Here is a 23,067-nt window from a genome sequence, read left to right as displayed (position 1 = left end):
AGCACAATCCATGGCTAAGCAAGATCTAAGAAAAACTTCATCAATATTAGAGCTTTTTACCTCCAAGTGGTGCAAAATGATGATGTGCTTTTGGATCCAAAGTGCTTCAAGCTTCCAAAATGATTTCCTTTCCTTCTTCTTCCTCTAAGAACACCAAAACACACACTAATGGCTCAAAGATGCTCTCAAAATGGATTAGGGTTTGCAAGGATCGATATAAGGGATGGAGGCTGATGAAAGAAAGGGTATTGAGGCTATAAAGGTGTTTAAATAGTGCACAAGCCCTAAATATTAGGGTTTTGGTCCAGGCCACGTACACCTAACGTACGAGAAGTACGCCCAACGTACGTGATGAGACATGTTTTTCCTCTAAAATTCCACAAGGGACCAATTTGCAATCAATTTTACCTATAAAGGAAACAAATGGAAATGCCTGAATATCAAGATGTTACAAAAAAATTTAGTAGACTCAAATATGAATGCATGAATATAAATATCGTTAAAATCTGAGATCATATGAAGAAGTTACGACGTTCATAACACAAGATCTAAGCCAAACCACAAGACCTAAGCAACCAAGCAGCCGAAGCCGCAATGGCCATAAGTATCAACAATTCCAAACACATTATTAATGATTGTCTCACGTAGGATGTCGTGATAAAAACAACAAAGACTTATTTTGTAACAAAAAATTATTAATGACTAAATGTGCAAAAAAATATCAATGACTAAATGTGCACAAAGTGAGAAATATATTACCTTGTTAAGTTATTTTTTTCTGCTTACCTGAGTACACGGTCATAAGGACTGAATGTGTACAGTTTAACAAGTCAAAGGGGTAAATGTGAACAAAAAAAATACAGTGGCCAAATGTGTAAAAATAGAAAAATATATTACCATTTTAAGTCATTATCCCTTTTTCAATTGAAGTTATTTTATTAAAAAGTTCTAACAAAAACATTTTATATTATAGATGCTTTGAGTCGGTTCTATTTGGAATGCGTTCTGGATCGAATTGGGTGACGTTCCAGATTTCGTACTTAGATATAAGTGGATAGTGCATTGGGTATCAGTGGATCGTGGACTGCCTAGATGGGAACATGATTGGGACATCTTGATTTTGGCCTTTTCTCAAGCCTAATCCAGTTCGATTTCATCTTTGAAATGTACATGCTTTTGTTCATCGGTTACATTATAAATAACAAAAGATTTCATATTGAGAATCGATTTAAATGGTTTTATTGGATAAGTCGTTGATTGGAACCGAAAAAAGACAAAGTGTTAATTAATTTCACATTTTGATCGTATTGTTTTTTACTATTTTGTTCTTATTTTTTTTACTATGAACCTATGTTTTTAAAGTTATCGACTCATGATGTTTTTAATTACATTGTTTTTAAACTTTTCTAATTAATCATATTGCATATTTTTATGTTTTAGATATTGCACTTTGCACCAAATTATATGGTATAACGTACCAAAATCGTGTTCCTAATGGGCCTACCCCCTCGTACTGAAATTTAGAGGTCCGCAATCTTTGCTCCAGTTTTCATTTCACGTTTCCTGCAACTCCGAGTCACACATGTATGTTAGAAACTCGGAACAACCAAATCATCAAAAATGACCAAGTTACTGTTGTTTGTTTCTTTATAGGTGGGAACGACTTTTCACATGTTATATATATTAACAGTGGCGGACGCAGAAGGTTTAGTAAGGGTGGCACAAAAAAAAATTTCCGAAAAAATATGAATTAGTAGTGGCACTTGTATTTTAATCCGCTGCACCTAATAGCAAAAACATAATTTTTTTTTACACTACGTGCCGGAATCGGAGCAGTGGCCCGGGACCTCCCGGGCACCACTAAGGTCCGCCACTGTATATTAACTGTAACGCCCCGATTCTCAGATATCATTTAAATAAGAGTTATTTGATGAAGCTCTACTCGACGAGTCGGTTGACCTACTCGTCGAGTACCAGCGGGGTGGGATCGCGTGTTAAGTGACCTACTCGACGAGTCCATATTGGGACTCGGCGAGTAGGAGCTGGCAGATGAAACCCTAAATCCCGGGGTTTTGCACCCTATTTAAGGACGCATAAGCCTCCGTTGGCCTCTTTGCAGTCCTTGAGAGCTCAGAAAAACCCTAATTCGTGTGGTGTTCATTCTTGTGTGTGTAAAGCTTTGGAGAGGAGATTTTTTGAGGAGAGAAGCTTGGGGAAACAAAAGGCTAAGAGCAAGGAAGTGTGGGAGATCAGAAATCTACCTCAAATAGCATCATTTGGAGGTATCAAGTCGTCACCTTTTCTCCTTTTTCTTTCTAGACCTCTTTTGGTTGAGATCTAGGGTTTTTATGGTTTGGTTGAGATGGTAATGTGGGATATGAGCTAGATCTGAAGTTGTAACTTCAGATCTGTAACCTTCTTGGGTTCTAGAGTCATAAAGCTCTGATTTTGGTCGAGAATGAGGCCCTCCTTGTGCATAAAGCCCCATTAAGAACTTAGTTTTGGCATTAAGAGCCTTATTAGTCATGCATGCACGTAAAGTTTGCAACTTTACGTGAAAAGCATGCCCTAGAAGCTTGGATCTGTGATTTGGAGCCGCTGCATGGCTCAAAACAAGTCTGTATGGAAAAAGGACTGAATGGACTTGGCGAGTCGCAAGGTTGACTCGGCGAGTCACATGAAGATGGCCATGAACTCGACGAGTTGGATGAACAACTCGGCGAGTCCGATGAAGATCACCATAAGACTCGACGAGTTGAAGAACAACTCGGCGAGTCGGATGAGTTTTCCCTAGGATATGTATGCATGTGTACCCGTCGAGTGGCAAGAAGGGAACTCGACGGGTGGCCTTAGAGTTTGATCGGGAATCGAAGGAACTCGACGAGTCACCCCGATGACTCGGCGAGTGGAATGTGCTTCGAGGAACTCGGCGAGTAGCCAAGGGTACTCGGCGAGTTGGGGGTCAACATGGACTGTTGACCTTGACTGAGGACTTTGACTTTGACCTGGGGTTGACTGGTGGGTTATGGAGTACCTTATAGAGTTAAGGACTTATGAGTATATTGTACTATGGTCATAGGTGGTGGAGCCTGTGACAAATGATCCGAGAATTGGATTTTACCTTTCGAGTCGGCATCTGCGAGGTGAGTCATCCTCACTATATCGATAGGGTCTACGGCACCAAGGTCGGCCCTTTTGTTGTTATTGTTATGGTATGCTACATATGGTTTGGTCTGCTAGATCGGAATCAGGGTAGACAGTATGTTATGCTTTATGATCCGTAAGGATTGGTATGTTAGTGACCTGCTAGGTCGGTACTCTCGTTACGAGAGGATTCTATGGTTGATGATCAGTATGATAGATATGTTTGATGTTGTATATGCTAGTATATGATAGTTATGTGAACTTGGTTATTTGCTTATTGGTTGGGTTGAGGCGGTCCTGCTTTGTGCTGAAGGCCAACATACCCTATGAGCGGTCCGGGGAGACTGCAGGCCACGAGGCGGACCAGTCATGCCGAAGGCTCGGGATAGATTCAGATAGACTGTAGGCCCAGTAGGGCGGACCAGTCAGGCCGATGGCCCAGTATGCACGATTGATTGATTGGTTGTTACTGATATGGTATTGTCAGTGTGGTATTGGTATCTTGGGGGTAGCTCACAAAGCCCTCAGGCTTACAGTTTCAGTTTATTGTTTCAGGTACTTCAGGAGATCGTGGCAAGGCGAAGGCGTGACCGTACCGCTCCTCATCCTTATGATATGATTTTGGGACACTCTGATGGATATTGATTTGAAAACATTTTGTAAACAATACTATTTGACTTTTATTTATGGTTGAACAAGTTTGAATTTGGCGTAAAATTTATGGACGTTACAAGTTGGTATCAGAGCCTTGGTTGAGTGAATTGGAGGAACACTCGTGTGAATCCAGTCTCAAACCAAGGAGATTTTTGGGAAGTAAGTTTTAAAAATGGTTTTCAAAAGAAAGGATGGAGGATGCAGAGGGTACGATCAGCCGGAGCCTGTAAGTAATCCCCAAAATACCATACAGTTATTTGATATTCTGATATGTTAGAACAACATGCTAGTGCTAGGCTAGGGATCTTCAGGAATCGCATGATAGATTTGCCTGATTATATGATACCTATTAGCCTAGGGTTTCTTGTATATGGGATTGACATCATAACTGTAGATGTTTAGTGTATGCATCACGGCCGTGTATAGTTAAGATCTTATAGCCTGAGAATGTCTGACTCGATCTTAGGGTAGGGTTGGATATTCGAAAGTCTATCGGGTCCAGCGTTATGTGCGGCTAGCGTACACTAGCGCTGAAGGGGCTGATGGAAGTTCCATGGAAGTATGAGTTGTGCAGAGCTGTGGGATCAGTAGTGAGATAGGTGATGTCCCCTAGTAATGAGGGTTGAGCGCACATTATGTTGAGTATAGTATTAGGGAGTTGTGGTGATACTTGAGACAAATATGGGTAGGTGTGGAAGGTAGTATGGGCCCGTACTACTGGAAGCACAGGACCCATACGCGTAGCAAGGAAGTCACAACCCCTAGGATTTGTGAGTTTTGGTCTCCCGATATTATGTTGTGTATCTGATGTCTTGAACGTATCTTTCAGTATGGTGGTGACGAGACGTTTTGCTGCTGGGTCCGGATCAGGATCGGGATCCGGATCAGGGTCGGGACAGGGGGACGGAGGGCCAAAGGTGTCGGTAGCACCTGAACCCGTGGTTCAGATGGGGACTGAGGAGCTGGATGCCAGGATCCGGGAGATTCTGCACGATGAGGTCGCTGCGGCTTTCCGAGCGCAGCTACCAGAGATGTTCGGGTCGATCAAGACTGCGATGGTCGAGTATTTTGATGAGCGATATGCAGCTCTGGCAGAGACAGCAGCCACTGCAGCCACTTCGGCTGTAACTGCGGCAGGGGTTGGAGGAGGAGCCGGTAGGGCTTTTCAGTACCGGGACTTCGATAATACGAAGCCCCCGACATTTGATGGTACTCAGGATGCGATCAGAGCTATGCGGTGGTTGTCTGACGTGGAGGGTTGTTTCTTCACGTGCTCATGTCCTGCTGACCAGAAGGTCAGGTGTGCTCTGAACCTGCTCAGGCTCGGGGCAAAGGACTGGTGGAGATTGACGACAGGTTCATACTCTGATGATCAGCGGGCTGCTGTTACCTGGGAGCAGTTTCGGGATATGTTTCGCACCTGCTACATTCCACGCGTGGAACGGGAGCGGCTTGCTCAGGAGTTTTTGACATTGAGACAGGATGGGGAGTCTGTGGTGGAGATTACCCAGATGTTCACAGAGAGGGCGATGTTTTGCCCAGAGTTTGCGTCGGAGCAGTCTCAGATGACTCGTTATCTGAGTATGCTCAAGACGGACATACGGCAGTTTGTGGCTACACAGCGTTGTGAGACCCTCCTGGATCTACAGGAAGCCGCGAGGCGGCGTGAGTTGGAGATAGAGCTGCAGCAGAAGGATCAGCATCAGGCACCGGCACAATCTCAGCCGGCGCCTAAGCGGTCTAAGACCGCAGATGCACGGTCTGGGGGTCAGCAGAGCCGCACTTGTGGAAAGTTTGGCAGGGTTCATTCGGGAGTGTGTAGAGCAGGAGGGGGGTGCCACAAATGTGGCAAGGAGGGGCAATATGCCAGGGACTGCCGTCAGTCCGCCCCTCCAGCAGATATGAGGATTTGCTACCATTGTCATCAGGTTGGTCATGTGAAGACCAACTGTCCGCAGCTCACCGCCAAGTCGGCGCAGGGTCCCGCGCCAGCCACTGTGAGGATTGGAGATGGGAGGCCAGGCAGGGTGGAGCCTCCGAAGGCTCAGGGTCGCGCCTTCCAGCTCACGGCCGAGGAGGCCAAGGTAGCACCGGATGTGGTTGCTGGTACGTTTTTATTCTCTGTCTCAGTTATTGTATTGGTGTTATGCTTATTGATTGTACCTGTGGTTAGGTACGTTTTTAGTGAATTCCTTGCCCGCTTTAATATTATTTGACTCGGGGGCGAGTCGGTCGTTTGTATCTCAGACCTTCTCTAGAGGGTTCAGTGTGCCGATAGGTGATCTTGAGTGTCCGTTGCGAGTTTCGATCGCCAACGAGCACGGGGTTTCTGCTTCTTCAGTTTACCGGGGATGCGAGTTGGAGATTTTCGGGGTGTCCTTCCCGATAGATTTGATTCCTATCCCCATGGGGGATGTATGCGTGATTGTAGGGATGGATTGGTTTAGCCGTTTCGGTGCCATGATCGACTGTGAGAGGCAGCGGGTGGTGGTTCGAACCCCAAGTGGGGTAGAACTGGTAGTATATGGCGAGGGCACCAGGTTGGGATCAGGGTTTTGTTCGGCAGCCAGGGCTCGACAGTATATACAGCACGGGTGTGCCGGTTATTTGGCGTATGTAGTAGATACGCGGGTTAGGGAGCAGCTCTCAGTTTCAGAGGTTCCGGTGGTTAGGGAGTTTGCTGATGTGTTTCCGGATGAGTTACCCGGAGTGCCTCCGGAGAGGCAGGTTGAGTTTAGGATTGATCTAGTGCCGGGTGCGGCCCCTATCGCTAAGGCGCCGTACCGACTGGCACCACCAGAGATACAGGAGTTGCCGTCTCAGTTGCAGGAGCTGCTGGGTAAGCAATTCATTCGTCCGAGTAGTTCACCCTGGGGAGCACCGATCCTTTTCGTCAGGAAGAAGGACGGTTCGCACAGGATGTGCATTGACTATAGGGAGCTGAACAAGTTAACGGTGAAGAACCGTTATCCGCTTCTGAGGATAGACGATCTTTTTGATCAGCTGCAGGGTGCATCTTGGTTTTCCAAGATTGATTTGAGATCAGGATACCACCAGGTCAAGGTGAGGGAGGATGACGTGGAGAAAACCGCGTTTCGGACTCGTTATGGTCATTACGAGTTCGTGGTGATGCCGTTTGGGCTTACCAACGCGCCAGCAGTGTTCATGGATCTGATGAACCGAGTCTGCAGACAGATGCTCGATCGCTCGGTCATTATGTTCATAGATGACATCTTGGTATATTCCAAGACCCGAGAGCAGCATGAGGAGCATCTCAGGGAGCTGCTGGGGGTACTGCGACGAGAACGGCTGTATGCCAAGTTCTCGAAGTGTGAGTTTTGGTTACGAGAGGTTCAGTTCCTCGGACATCTCGTTAACCAGGATGGGATTTTGGTTGATCCGGCCAAGGTGGAGGCGGTTATGCAGTGGGAGACTCCGAGATCTCCCTCAGACATCAGGAGTTTCTTGGGTTTAGCAGGGTATTATCGGAGGTTCATTCGTGATTTCTCCAAGGTTGTCGTACCCCTCACTCGTCTAACGAGGAAGGGAGTGGATTTCCGGTGGGGCCCTGAGCAGCAGAGGGCGTTCGAGACCCTCCGGCAGCGGTTATGCGAGGTGCCAGTGTTGACACTCCCCGAGGGAGTGGAGGACTTCGTGGTATTTTGTGATGCGTCCATCACAGGCTTAGGGGCAGTCCTCATGCATAGGGGACGAGTGATAGCTTATGCATCGCGGCAGTTAAAGTCGCATGAGACGAGATACCCCACGCACGATCTTGAGTTGGGAGCGGTGGTCTTCGCTCTCAAGATTTGGAGGCACTATCTGTACAGGGTCCGTTGTACCATATACACGGATCACAAGAGTTTGAGGCACATTATGGATCAGCCAAACCTGAACATGAGGCAGCGCAGGTGGCTGGATGTAGTCAAGGACTATGATTGTGAGATCCTTTACCATCCGGGTAAAGCGAACGTGGTTGCGGATGCTCTGAGCCGCAAGTCAGCTGGGTCCTCGACCCCAGCCAGATGTATGAGGATAGCGGTGGATTCCCCGCTGGTGGGTTTGGTCAGGGATGCTCAGATTGAGGGTATGAGACCGGAAAACTGGAAGTTGGAGAAGATTAAGGGCGAAAGCGCCCGGTTTGTTCAGGATAGTCGGGGATTGTTGACCCGTTACGGTTGGGTTTGGGTTCCGATGTCCGGAGGGGTCCTGCAGACAGTGATGGAGGAGGCTCATAAGTCTCGCTTCTCTATTCATTCGGGAGCCACCAAGATGTACCGTGATCTGAGTTCGAGTTATTGTTGGCCGGGCATGAAGCGAGAGATCGCTTGGTTTGTTGAGAGGTGCTTGACCTGTAGGATGGTCAAGGCCGAGCACCAGAGGCCGCATGGTAAGCTGCAGCCCCTGGAGATTCCCATGTGGAAATGGGAACGGGTCACGATGGATTTCATCACGAAGTTGCCAAAGACGGCAAAGGGTTTCGATGCTATATGGGTCATCGTGGATCGATTGACCAAGAGTGCCCATTTCCTAGCTATACGGGAGAGTTCGTCGGCGGAGAAGTTGGCCGACCTGTACGTCCGCGAGATTGTCTCTCGCCATGGGGTTCCAGTTTCCATAGTTTCCGACTGGGATGTCCGATTTACTTCCCGTTTTTGGCAGAAGTTCCACGAGGAACTAGGTACGAGGTTGCATTTTAGTACAGCGTTCCATCCGCAGACTGATGGGCAGAGTGAACGGACCATACAGACCCTCGAGGATATGTTGAGGGCGTGCGTCATTGATTTCGGTGGAAGTTGGGATTCCCACCTACCGCTTGTAGAGTTCGCCTACAACAACAGCTATCATTCCAGTATTGGCGCCCCGCCTTTCGAGCTGTTGTATGGGCGGAAGTGTAGGAACCCAGTCTGCTCGGGCAAGGTTGGGCACAAAGTGATGGGTCGGATAGAGGTAGTTCTGCAAACTACCGAGATGATACAGCAGATTAGACAGCGACTGCAGACCGCTCAGAGTCGGCAGAAAAGTTATGCCGACCGACGCCGATCTGAGCTGGAGTTTCAGGTGGGTGACATGGTTCTCCTGAAGGTTTCACCCTGGAAGGGAGTGATCCGCTTCAGGAAGAGGAGAAAATTGGGTCCCCGCTACATCGGGCCGTTCAGGATTGTTGCCAGGGTTGGCAGGGTGGCTTATAGGCTAGAGCTTCCGGAGGAGCTTAGCCGGATCCACAGCACATTCCATGTTTCGCAATTGCGAAAATGCATTATGGACCAAGAGGCAGTAGTATCGTTGGATGACATTCAGGTCGATGAGCGCCTGAACTATGCGGAGAGGCCTGTGGCTATTTTGGAAAGGAAGAAGAAGATTCTTCGGAACAAGGAAATACCTTTGGTAAAGGTACAATGGGAACATCGGAGGGGATCCGAGTGGACATGGGAACCGGAAGCGGAGATGCGCGAGCATTACCCGACATTGTTTATTCCGACGGACTTCGAGGGCGAAGTCTAGTTCGAGTGGGGGAGAGTTGTAACGCCCCGATTCTCAGGTATCATTTAAATAAGAGTTATTGGATGAAGCTCTACTCGACGAGTTGGTTGACCTACTCGTCGAGTAGCAGCGGGGTAGGATCGCGTGTTAAGTGACCTACTCGACGAGTCCATATTGGGACTCGGCGAGTAGGAGCTGGCAGATGAAACCCTAAATCTCGGGGTTTTGCACCCTATTTAAGGAAGCATAAGCCTCCTTTGGCCTCTTTGCAGTCCTTGAGAGCTCAGAAAAACCCTAATTCGTGTGGTGTTCATTCTTGTGTGTGTAAAGCTTTGGAGAGGAGATCTTTTGAGGAGGGAAGCTTGGGGAAACAAAAGGCTAGGAGCAAGGAAGTGTGGGAGATCAGAAATCTACCTCAAATAGCATCATTTGGAGGTATCAAGTCGTCACCTTTTCTCCTTTTTCTTTCTAGACCTCTTTTAGTTGAGATCTAGGGTTTTTATGGTTTGGTTGAGATGGTAATGTGGGATATGAGCTAGATCTGAAGTTGTAACTTCAGATCTGTAACCTTCTTGGGTTCTAGAGTCATAAAGCTCTGATTTTGGTCGAGAATGAGGCCATCCTTGTGCATAAGGCCCCATTAAGAACTTAGTTTTGGCATTAAGAGCCTTATTAGTCATGCATGCACGTAAAGTTTGCAACTTTACGTGAAAAGCATGCCCTAGAAGCTTGGATCTGTGATTTGGAGCCGCTGCATGGCTCAAAACAAGTCTGTATGGAAAAAGGACTGAATGGACTCGGCGAGTCGCAAGGTTGACTCGGCGAGTCACATGAAGATGGCCATGAACTCGACGAGTTGGATGAACAACACGGCGAGTCCGATGAAGATCACCATAAGACTCGACGAGTTGAAGAACAACTCGGCGAGTCGGATGAGTTTTCCCTAGGATATGTATGTGTGTGTACCCGTCGAGTGGCAAGGAGGGAACTCGACGGGTGGCCTTAGAGTTTGATCGGGAATCGAAGGAACTCGACGAGTCACCCCGATGACTCGGCGAGTGGAATGTGCTTCGAGGAACTCGGCGAGTAGCCAAGGGTACTCGGCGAGTTGGGGGTCAACATGGACTGTTGACCTTGACTGAGGACTTTGACTTTGACCAGGGGTTGACTGGTGGGTTATGGAGTACCTTATAGAGTTAAGGACTTATGAGTATATTGTACTATGGTCATAGGTGGTGGAGCCTGTGACAAGTGATCCGAGAATTGGAGTTTACCTTTCGAGTCGGCATCTGCGAGGTGAGTCATCCTCACTATATCGATAGGGTCTACGGCACCAAGGCCGACCCTTTTTTTGTTATTGTTATGGTATGCTACATATGGTTTGGTCTGCTAGATCGGAATCAGGGTAGACAGTATGTTATGCTTTATGATCCGTAAGGATTGGTATGTTAGTGACATGCTAGGTCGGTACTCTCGTTACGAGAGGATTCTATGGTTGATGATCAGTATGATAGATATGTTTGATGTTGTATATGCTAGTATATGATAGTTATGTGAACTTGGTTATTTGCTTATTGGTTGGGTTGAGGCGGTCCTGCTTTGTGCTGAAGGCCAACATACCCTATGAGCGGTCCGGGGAGACTGCAGGCCACGAGGCGGACCAGTCATGCCGAAGGCTCGGGATAGATTCAGATAGACTGTGTTGGGTAGTTGGTGTCTTTTCCAACTCACAAAGCAATAAAAAAGGGAAAAGCAAGTGGTAGACAAAGGAATGTGGAACACCTCATTTGAAGAAAAGCAAAGGAATGCATCCATTCTTTATTTCCTTAAGCATCGGCTCTTTGCCTATAAATAGAACATTCATCATTCATTTGTATATGTACCAACTTGTACTGTAATCTTCTAGCAATAATAAAATCTCTAGTTGCGGCCCGTGGATGTAGGATTTGTACCGAATACGAACCACGTAATATTCTTGTGTTCTTCTTGCTTTATTTTCTCGTTTCGTTTGTGAGTGTGTGATAGTGTGTTTCCGCTGCGTGTACCCGGTCCGATTCCTAACAACTGGTATCAGAGCCTGGTTAGCGAGGTTTTGGAGGGTACGATCGTTTTTCTGTCACACACGAGTGTACCTTATTTTTTTTGTTTGCTGTAATGGCTGAAGACAAGGTTATAATCGAAAGGTTCAATGGTTCTGATTTTAGCTGGTGGAAAATGCAATTAGAAGCATTGCTATGTCAGAAAGACTTGGACGTGGTACTCGGAGACAAACCGGAGAAAATGGAAAAAGCTGCTGAAGATGCGTGGAACTCAAAGGACAAGAAAGCCAAGGCGGTTATTACATTGTCGTTGACGAAGAGCGTTGCTTTCAACATCATGAATGAAACCACGGCGCGTGGTATGATGGAGGCTCTGTCAAATATGTATGAGAAACCATCGGCGGCTAACAAGGTGTTCTTGATGAAGGAGTTGTTCACTACAAGGATGAATGAGGAAGGCTCAGTTACGGTTCACATTAACAATCTAAATTCAATTCTGTCCAGATTATCATCTGTGGGAATTAAATTTGATAATGAGACTCAAGCTTCGCTGCTACTAGCTTCTCTACCTGATAGCTGGTCCGGAACAGTTACTGCTGTTACGAGTTCCGTGGGGACCAGTGGTATGACTTTTGAAGGGGTTAGAGATTTGGTTCTAGGCGAGGATATCAGACGCAAGAATCAAGGTGGATCTTCCTCTTCTGATTTATTAAATGTCGGAAGAGGTAGAGGGAATAGCAGGAATAGTGGGAACAGTGGAAGTCGGGGAAAAAGTTCTTCTAGAACTTTGAAGAATGTGAAATGCTGGAACTGTCAAGAAGTGGGACATGTTAAGAGTCAATGTCCAAAGAAAGAATTGAACATTGCTGATGCTGAGAATTTTTCTGGGGATGATGCATTGTTACTCAGTATGGAAAGTTCTGTAGACTCTTGGGTCATGGATTCAGGGGCTTCGTTTCACGCCATGGACAACGGGGAAACGATGGTGAATCTAAAAGAAGGAGATTTTGGGAAGGTACGGTTGGCAAATGACGAGATGCTTCAAGTAACGGGCATAGGAGATATTGATCTGGTTACTTCATTGGGAACTACATGGAACCTGAAGAATGTCAGGGTGATTCCGGAGCTGAAAAAGAAATTGATTTCTGTTGGTCAGCTGGATAAACAAGGACTGGAAGTAAGGTTTGGTGGTGGTAAATGGAGGGTGGTCAATGGTAATTCGGTGATTGCTCATGGTATAAAGTGTGGGTCATTGTATATGGTTGAGGTACCTGCTGAGGGAAGTATGACCGTCCCTGTTAAGCAAGACAAAATTTGGTTCGCTAAATCTACGGCTAAGAGAGTTCATTTTGCAAACATGAATTCTGGAGCCAATGGGATGTTAGCTGAACGAGTCGGAAAGTCTAAACCAGTCAGGAGATTCTGTGACAGTGGGAGCACGGGGCGTGTTCCGGGTACAGTTACAAAGAGCCGTTGGGTTTTGAAGACTAAGACTGAAAAATTCTCTCCTGTTGGAAGTTTGCTAAGTTTGGAGAGTGTTAGTGATCCTCGGTGTATCTCTGGATCCGGTGGAGTGTCCAAACCGGTTGAGACAGAGGATGAGTCGGTGGCGGGATTAGCCACAGCTGAGTTGGAGCTAGTGGGAGCTTCAACTGGCCCTTCTTGTACTTGATGATGAGGGGCGGCTGCAACTAGAGAAATGAGACTAAGTTTAGCTTGTTCTTGGGAACAGGAAGCTTGGAAGACTTGTCTGGTTTAGAGATTACTGAAGTGACTGAGGAATGTTGCTAGAGTTGGATGGTAGAAAAAGCTTGAGTTGTTCAAAGCCCCAAGTGGGAGATTGTTGGGTAGTTGGTGTCTTTTCCAACTCACAAAGCAATAAAAAAGGGAAAAGCAAGTGGCAGACAAAGGAATGTGGAACACCTCATTTGGAGGAAAAGCAAAGGAATGCATCCATTCTTTATTTCCTTAAGCATCGGCTCTTTGCCTATAAATAGAACATTCATCATTCATTTGTATATGTACCAACTTGTACTATAATCTTCTAGCAATAATAAAATCTCTAGTTGCGGCCCGTGGATGTAGGATTTATACCGAATCTGAACCACGTAATATTCTTGTGTTCTTCTTGCTTTATTTTCTCGTTTCGTTTGTGAGTGTGTGATAGTGTGTTTCCGCTGCGTGTACCCGGTCCGATCAGATAGACTGTAGGCCCAGTAGGGCGGTCCAATTAGGCCGATGGCCCAATATGCATGAATAGATTCAGTTAGATTGTAGGCTCGGTAGGGCGGACCAGTTAGGCCGATGGCCCAGTATGCATGATTGATTGATTGGTTGTTACTGATATGGTATTGTCAGTGTGGTATTGGTATCTTGGGGGTAGCTCACTAAGCCCTCGGGCTTACAGTTTTAGTTTATTGTTTCAGGTACTTCAGGAGATCGTGGCAAGGCGAAGGTGTGACCATACCGCTCCTCATCCTTATGATATGATTTTGGGACACTCTGATGGATATTGATTTGAAAACATTTTGTAAACAATACTATTTGACTTTTATTTATGGTTGAAAAAGTTTGAATTTTGCGTAAAATTTATGGACGTTACATTAACGTAACGAACTTTCTATGTTTTAGCCAAGTTTATAGGTTGAGTAGAATTTAATCCGTTACTTTCAATGGTTTCAACGGGGGCATGCACCTAGCCTTAATTATTGAAGATGACTGCATTCCTCACCTTCCATACGAACTAGAACACATAATTAAGCATAATGGATGAATTACTTAGATGGTGTTTGTTTTGGAAGTGGTAAAATGTCTTTAGTCTTTTTCCGTATCTGTGGCAGAAGAAGTGGACCAAAAGTATTTTTCTATGCCTTCGTACAAGAAGTGATAAAGAAGTCTTTTTGAGTTCTTTTGTCTTCCAGAAAACAAACGGTTTTTTTAGTAAACATTTAACTGTCCGCAGATGTAAGTGCCCAAAAAGTCTTTTTGCCAAAAAAAAACAAACGAACCCTTAGTTTAATTGTTTTGTTTGCATGAAAGTGAACTACAACCTTGCAATATATTAGCTGCTGGAAATCTGTAGGTGGACCAAGAACTAATGAGTTCACCTCCAACATTTATGATCTTTTTGTGAATATCTCGTTTTTCATTTCGGAAGAAAAAGAGACAACCTATTTTAGTCCTTTGACTTTTGGGTTTTTAATTACTAATCAGTTCCACAGATTTTTTTGTGGTCGATTAGTTGTTCATGTGTTCTTTGAAAACTTAAATCGGGAAATCTGTTAGTTTTAGGGCATTCGCAATGCATTGAATTTCATAGAGTTTAATAGATTGTCACATCATCTTTCTACAATTCATACAATTCTATTATTTTTTTCTTACAATGCATTGAACTTTACAAAGTTCAATAGAATGTTACAAAATATACTTTAAGAATTAAAAACTTTCTTTTTTCCCATTGAAAAGTTTAATGACCATTAAACTCCAAATTCATTGAATGTCAATGTGACATCTCATAGAGTTTCATCCATTGAATGACACATACACTTGACATCTCATTCAACTATTTCATTGAACTTATCATTGTGGATGCTCTTAACTTTATATAGACCATTACACTTGACATCTCATTCAACTCTTCCATTGAACTTATCATTGTGGATGCTCTTAACTTTATATAGTTATTTTTTCTCTTTGTTTTAATGTTTATCTTTAAATTCAAGTTTATTATAACACAATATTTATAACTCGTCCCTACTCTCTAAAGTGACCCACCAAAACATGAAACACAAACAAACCCACTCGTGAGCCACATCCCACATATAACACCCATATAGTACACCCCACATACTTATCCTACAACCCACCAACCATAAATACCCACCTAACAGGCATCACTTGCAATTAACACCCTTCTCCAACATCTAACACCATCTATAGACCTAACTGAAAGTTATTTGCATATCTTGTAAAAGAAATTGTAAAGTTTTGTGGTATAAAGAATCGAAAATAAAAAGATATTATTGTAGTGAATCCTTGTAATAGATTGTTGTATATGATTATGTATGTTCTTTGTATACCTTTCTCCCTCGATTTCCTCTTTCTTTATCTTTAATCTTTAATTCTTTATCATTGTCATTTGTAGAAAAAAATGCTAATCGAGAATACAAGTTCTAGAAAACTACAATTTATAATTCAAAAATAAATTAATAATAATAATAATAATAATCAAAGAACAGATACTAAGGGGCCGAAAGTGAATCGAAACAAAAGTTCAGGGGACAATTTGTGTAAGTTATATTTGTTAAAGGGCGAAGAAATGGTTTAATCAATGTGAGAAATTGTGAACAGTATGAATTTTCTTTATGATGCATCATCTGCGACCACATGGAGAAGATAACTTTACCGCTCTTCTTGTATTTGTTCTTGTTCAAATCTATCTCCGGCGCCGATGACTGCGTTCCAACTTCCTGCAGCCCCACCGGACCTCAGGTACGTTTCCCTTTTCGCATCCGGGGTCGACAACCATCCCACTGCGGATTCCCTGGCTTCGATCTCTCATGCAATAAACGGAATCGAACAATTCTTCACCTAACCTCCTCCCGGTCATACATCGTCAACAAAATTTCATACGGTGCCCAGGTATATATATACTATCAATCCATGAATGTTTTAGTTGTTTTCATTGGAAGAATATATATGAAATGTAAAATTTTGATGATGCTTGCTTCGCAGATCATCTACATTGACCCTGAGTTCTGCCGACCTAAACGAATCGGAGATTTCCGTCTAACTGGAACGCCTTTCGATTTCAGCAGCGTGAGAAGCTATAACTTTTACAACTGTTCTTTGCAGAAGTCCAATTACATGTTTCCGGCGGTGGCGCTACCGTGCCTGGACAGCGGGAATCATTCCGTGATCGCTGTGCGGACTGGACTGATTCCTGAAGGAGAGACGCCGGAAAATTGCAAGGACATAGCGACGATCTCTGTTCCGATTCGGTGGTACGGGAATATTAGGGAAGAACTGGAGTTGATGTGGTTTACACCGTTTTGTGGACCCTGTGAGATTGAAGGTAGAATGTGTGGCCTCAGGAATGGTAATGGAGAAACTACTTGCTTTGGTTCTCCCGTCGGTACGTAACCTTCTTCAATTCTTCTTGACTCCTGCTACTTACTATAAACTCTAGTATACATATGGGTTGAGCATTAAATAAAGAGAAAATATGCCAAGTATATGTATTAAACATAACAGACAATGGTATTTGGATTCTTGCTTACGAATTGTTATATTCATATATAGGGATTCAAAGGAATGCTAAGTATGGATTGAGCATAGGCATTGGTATATCGATATTGATATGCATATTGGGGATTGTGTGCTACACAGCTACCAAAGCAAGAGACTACGGTAGAAGTAGGCACCAAAATCTTGACATATTTTCAATCACGATCTCGCCACGCCCACAATCCGCAACAGGCTTAGATTTGTCCACAATCGAGTCTTACACAAAGACTGTGCTCGGAGAGAGTTGCAGACTACCTACCGAAGATGACGCATGCCCAATATGTCTTGCGGACTACAAACCTAGAGAGGCATTGAGGACGATCCCCGAATGTAATCATTATTTTCATGTTGAATGCATAGACGAGTGGCTTCGATTGCATGCAACTTGTCCAATGTGTAGGAATTCACCCCAAAAGTTCATATTTGGTTAGACTTGTGTTGTACTTAGTCTTTCATTTTTAACATTTTAGTGTCAGATTAGCCTCATATCACTTCTTCCTTCTTCAAAACATGTTATACAAATCTTCTATTTTTTCACCTTTTTTTCTTAATTTTAAATGCAAAAAATAATTATTAATTTCACCTGGTAAATAAAAATATAAATAAATATAAGATTAATAATAATTAAAAAAAAGTTATTAATTTAAAGTAAAATTTTCAAATTTACATAATAATTATAATTATTCAATCACAATATTCTTTTGTTATTTTATCATTCAAACGCTTGAGACACTCGAATGATGGTTCGCATTAGGACGTGTTCGGTACGGAGCGTTTGGGAGCTTCTAGCTTCTAGCGTTTGACAAAACGCTCATTTTTGAACAAAAAGTCTCGTTCGGCACTACAAGCTTCTAGCGTTTAGTTTAAACAAAACGCTCCAAATTCAAATGTTACTTCATGTAGCGTTTAACAAAACGCTACAAGCTACAAGCTACCCGCTACACGCAACAAGCCACCCGCTACTAGCTAATTTTGCCGAACACGCCCTTAGTTAGATGATATGTGTTCGCTATTATGAATTTAAAATCTTCAATTTCGCATGCTTAAGTTTTTGCACGGATTTATTCCTCGAGCGCTTCTTTCCTTTATATAATTTTTTCTTTTTCAAATTTCATTTGTTGGCTATAAGGCGAAGAATTTTTTTTCTAACATCTACCCTAATTGATATGTTTTTTTCGTTCACACTGGAGCCCGATAAACTTGACGATGAAGTCATTTTCGTTTATTATTCCCAATCAGACATTGAGGTTCTTTGGTCATCCTCATTGTTGAGGCGAACGTCGCAAAGCGCATCTGACGACAGGGGCGGATGCAGGATTTCACATTAGGGGGTGCACAGGAAAGTTAGAGGTTGCACGATAGTAGAAAAAATAAAAATTTTAAAAAATTTCAAAATTTTTTCCACTGCGGCCAGAAAAGTTAGGGGTTGTCGGTGCCACCGGTGACCCCCTAAATCCGCCCCTGTCGGACTATGTCATATTCTCATTTGAGTTGGGTGTTTTTGTTTGTTTCGTACCACTTGTTGGTTATATACTCATTTTATAGAAAGTAAAAGAAAAACCTAGAAAAAAAATTAAATTTTATTTTTTAGACTATTGGCAACGATATAAATAAAGGGAAAACATGGAAAAAAAAAACTCATCGACGCCTCCATCACAATAGGATCAAGAATCAGGATGTTGCCTTAAGACTGGAAGAAGTGGGAGGAAAGCTTCCCTCACTTTTTTTGGGTCATATCTTCATTTCCCTCACCTAAAACCCAATGAATGGGTGGGAAACCCTTCCCTCATTTTTTTTATTATTATTAAATAAAATTAATTTTTTTGTTATGAATTATAATTTTTAAATTAATACTAAACATAAAATTTAATTAAAAATAAAAAGCATTTCATTAATTAAAATAAAACTTACATTAAACCTAAAATTTAAAAAAGTAGAAAATTAGAAAACAACACACACACACAAACTAAAAATTAAACAAACCAACAACGACCTACGCAACATTGTTTGTCGGGATTCATTTTTTTTGTTGATATAAAGTAGAGAGAATAGAAGGTAGTGTGATGTTTGATGTTATATGTATGTATTTATAGGAGTGGAAAAAGGATAAAAAAAACAAAAAAAAAACCACAATTAGCCGTTACAGCAAAAAAAATATTACATTTTTACCGTTGATTAACGGTTCTTTTTCAAAAAAAAAAATCTCAGCCAATCGCAGCAAGAGAGAGAAAGCGGGAGAGGCTCCCCTCTCCGTTTCCAGCACAATGCTTCCCCGCGCCGACGGTGCGGTGTTCCGCCGGGCGGGAAGCTTCCCGCTGCCGTTCCCCGCGCCCGCTTCGTCCGTCCTAAGTGACATGTTATTCTTGATGGGGTCGATGTACCACCTCAACACCCTGATGGGGTTAAATAATTTTACTTGTATGTATCACAAAATGTAATATAATTTAAATTTTAATAAGAACAAATAATTAAAATATTATAAAATAATGAAACAAATCACATTTTACCATTAATTTTTATAAGTTTTTATCTTTTTGTTTTCTTAAAAAACTTGTGGAGTGAATTATTGTTAATATATTCACCAAAATTATGATGATCGTCTGGAGAAATAAATATTTGTAACATCCCAAAAATTCAGATAAAATTTTCATTTTTAAATTCATTCCGATTATACGATAATCATATCAAAACAGTCAAGAGTATATCATAATAAAATATTATCAGAGTACAAAATCCCAAAATCAGGTGATGCGGAAAAACATAGGTGGATGCAGTGCGATCAGGCCGGACCCTTCCCTTTCGAGCTGGAAATACCTGGAACATAAACTGAAAATCGTAAGCACAAAGCTTAGCGAGTTCCCTCAAAATACCCCATACCATACAAAAATACAGTCAAACATATCTAGGTGCTTGCAATTCCTTTCGGTCTATTTCAACCGGATGCAATCAAGCATATCTGGGTGCTTGCAATCCCCTTCGGTCTATTTCAACTGGATGCAGTGAAGCATATCTGGGTGCTTGCAATCCCCTTCGGTCTATTTTCAACTGGATACAGTCAAGCATATATGGGTGCTTGCAATCCCCTTCGATCTATTTCAATCGGATACAGTCAAGCATATATGGGTGCTTGCAATCCCCTTCGGTCTATTTCAACCGGATATTGTCCAACATATTTGGGTGCTTGCAATCTCCTTTGGTCTATTTCAACCGGTATCGAGTCTATTTCACCCCTTCGATCTATCCCCTTCGGTCTATTTCAACCGCTACCACATAATATCCTAAAAAAAGAATCACAAAGTCATCAAGCAAATACAGTCGTAATTGACAATTGTCACGAAGACAATCATCATACTACATCATAAACTAGTGGGCCGGCATTGGTGCCTTCGACCCACGAATACAGTGAAGGAAACCCACCTCAGACTGAAGGTATCAAATCACACCCAAGTTGCCGACTCGCAAAATCCTCTCACTCTAAATCACAAGTAAAATAAACCCTAATTAGAAATTAGGTCAATAGCCCATCACGGGGGTCCAAAACCTAAATCCTATATTTAAGGGGAAAAGCTACTTAATCCTTGCCTTATTGGACCTAACCCACCAAGGCCCACATACAATTAGTCCTAAGGCCTAAAAGATATGCCATGTCAAAAATGGGCCCGAGTCTAAAAGCCCATCACATAAAAACTCACGGCCCAACAAGGGCCCAAAGTCTCTAATTCCCAAAATAGTTTGAAATAAGCCCAAGTCTTCTCTCTAGTGAGCACGCTCAGCGTACCCTCGGAGTACGCCTGACGTAGTCAAAACCCTCGCAGCATCGGGACCTTCGGCACGTACGCGCAACGTACATATGTGTACGCCCCAGATGACCAACTTCCATTTTTGAGGTCTTAATCAGTTAAGACATAACGTCCAACTTCAGATCTAGGCTCCTTAAAATGTAGTAAGCCATAAAGTTTTAAACTTTATGCTTTTGCATGTCTTAATGGGACCAAAAACCCGATTTTATCCATCTAAACCCATAGTATGAACATCAACTTAAGCATGATTCATCAAAACCCATAAAGATGATATTTTTATGGTTCCTAATAACTACAAATTTAGCCATTAGAATGGTCCAACCAACCAAGATCCAGTCTTCAAGTCTCAAAGGGACCAAAAGTGCATCTTTTCCAACTTAACCCATTAAGTCCAAGTCTCAAGCTTTTAGATCTGAATTAATATGATGTTTAGATAGATAAAGTTTCCAACTTTATCCATAACAAGGTCACAAACTTTCAAGATCTAAACTTTACGCACTAAAGTGACCAAAAGCTCATAACACCCAAGAGGAGCTAGATCTATCAAATGCATCATCAAGATTCAAACTTTATACCTCTAGAAGAAAGATCAAGGTGAACAAATTCTGGATCTATAAGCTCCAATGCAACCAACACTTCTCCAATGAGCTTCTTCTTCTCCAAGATGCACCAAGAACACTCCAAAACACTTAGAAACACCTTCTTTTTGCTCACAAGGCTCAAACTAGGGTTAGGATTTCAAGGGAGGGTGTTGGAGAGGTGGAGGCTAAGAATGGAATGGGTTTTGGGATGTTAATGAGCTTAAATAGGGCTCAAACCACGAAAATAGGGTTTGGGCACTGATCGCATACGCCCAGCGTACTCCAGGTACGCCCATCGTACTCCATGAATGCTTAGTACGCCCAGCATACTCCATGTATGCCTAGTACGCCCAGCGTACTCCAGGTATGCCCAACGTACTAGACTTAGCCCCAAAACCTTCTTAACTTCAAACAGTCATATCTTCGTTCCAACTCCGTTTTCGACGATCCTTATATCCACAGAAAGGTAACGAGAAGCTCTACAATCCTATCAACTCTCATTTGACTTAAAACTTCCCGAACTTAAATCCAAAATTCATAAAAGGCCCAAACTATCACTTTGCGGTAATACCCATGGGCTCCAAAGCACCAACCGAACTTTCTATTTTACCTAATCTACATTACCCACATCCAAATGGGCCTAAATCTCTCTCTCCCGCAAGGCCCAAAGCCTTATGATACGTGATCTTCGGTTTACGGTCCCGAATTATGAAACGATTCGAAACAGGGTGTTACAATATTATTGCTACATCTATCATTAGATTGGTTCTCAAGAGAGTTTTCCCTCTTATACTACCGAAGCATCTTCCGCTTCTAAATTGGTTACCACCGCAAAAATATTAATCCACGACATTGTATTAATCAATATGTGTCTCTTCAATTGGACCATTATCCACCGGATACAAATGTACAATAATTGAAATGTAACGACCCAATTTTACCAAGAAAATTTTCATTTTTAGTTAACCAAAACCAATCTCATAAACCATAAAATCCCAAAACATTTGTTTTCAAATCAACATTCATTACATCATTGTTTTTCCTTTTTAAAACATCATAGGGTCCCAAACACATCAAAAAGAGAGATAGAGTGCACGCCACGTCATCACGCCTTGCCCTTGCCCTTAGGCTCAGAAGTACCTGAAACAAATCAACAACCTGTAAGCGAAATGCTTATTAAGTTTCCCAGAGCATACCACACACATTCACATACACATATCCTGATAGCTAAATAACCTATAAACATGCCACAGAAACTATGCAATATGATTCAGCAAGAATGCCATGGGCTACCCCACATGGTCTTTACCTAAGACCGCCATGGGCTACCCCACATGGCCTTACATCCAATGTCATGGGCTACCCCACATGGTCTTTACCTAGGACTGCCATGGGCTACCCCACATGGTCTTATATCCAATGCCACGTGCTCCCCCCGGGGTCTTACATACCAACATAATATCACATAACATATCAATTCATAAATGAATAACACACACATAACATGATCACATAATGGGCCGTCCTTGGTGCCGTAGACCCATAGGTATGGTGAGAAGACTCACCTCCGTCCGATGAATACAAATACTGACCTCCCAATAATCCGCAACCTCCCAAGCTGAATAATAACAATAATATATAATCAATGATAAGACCTTAAATTACCCAAGGAAAGGCCCAACCTTCAAACTCGACCCCCAAGGCCCAATTACCCTTTTCTTGCAAATGGGCCCCAAAATCCAAGTCCAATATCCTTAATGGGCCCCTTGGCCCAATAAGGCCCAACCAATAAGTCCTCGGCCCAAACAGATGAAAAGGCCTCAATCTTATAGAATCCAATCAAGCTCAATAGCCAAATGAGGCCCAAAGGCCCAAAACAGCTTAGGGCCCAACTGAGCTGCGTACGCCCAACGTACCTCCCTGGTACGCGCAGCGTACTGAAGGTCTAGCGACTACGCGCTGCGTACAGACAGTTACGCCCAACGTACAACCGTATTAAGCACTTTTCCCATTAAGTGCTTAATGCTCGAATCCCTCACGTCCAAAAGCTAGATCTAAGTTTGAAAAGATGTCCTAAGG

The 23,067-nt window shown here is 43.1% G+C and overlaps 1 protein-coding gene across 1 annotated transcript; it reads left to right on the top strand.

The window, feature by feature from the left end:
* Positions 1–15,637: 15,637 nt before the first annotated feature.
* LOC145165341 (RING-H2 finger protein ATL22-like) lies at positions 15,638–17,144 on the top strand. Its single transcript, XM_079084059.1, has 3 exons — positions 15,638–15,962; positions 16,056–16,455; positions 16,623–17,144. Exons 1-3 carry the CDS (start codon positions 15,708–15,710, stop codon positions 17,036–17,038), a joined length of 1,071 nt encoding a protein of 356 aa, XP_078940185.1. The 5' UTR covers positions 15,638–15,707; the 3' UTR covers positions 17,039–17,144.
* The last annotated feature ends 5,923 nt before the right edge of the window (positions 17,145–23,067 follow it).

This window comes from Lactuca virosa, chromosome 3, assembly GCF_052849685.1.
Source record: "Lactuca virosa cultivar CGN04683 chromosome 3, Lactuca_virosa_CGN04683_v6, whole genome shotgun sequence".
In the NCBI taxonomy this organism is placed as follows: Eukaryota; Viridiplantae; Streptophyta; class Magnoliopsida; order Asterales; family Asteraceae; genus Lactuca; species Lactuca virosa.
This window is presented reverse-complemented; position numbering and strand designations above follow the sequence as displayed.

Excerpts from the sequence above, each read along its gene's own strand:
- LOC145165341 (XM_079084059.1), top strand. The coding sequence starts at position 15,708 with ATGGAGAAGATAACTTTACCGCTCTTCTTGTATTTGTTCTTGTTCAAA. Across the intron at positions 15,963-16,055 it reads AAATTTCATACGGTGCCCAG|ATCATCTACATTGACCCTGA; the intron begins GTATATATATAC and ends CTTGCTTCGCAG. Across the intron at positions 16,456-16,622 it reads TTGCTTTGGTTCTCCCGTCG|GGATTCAAAGGAATGCTAAG; the intron begins GTACGTAACCTT and ends ATTCATATATAG.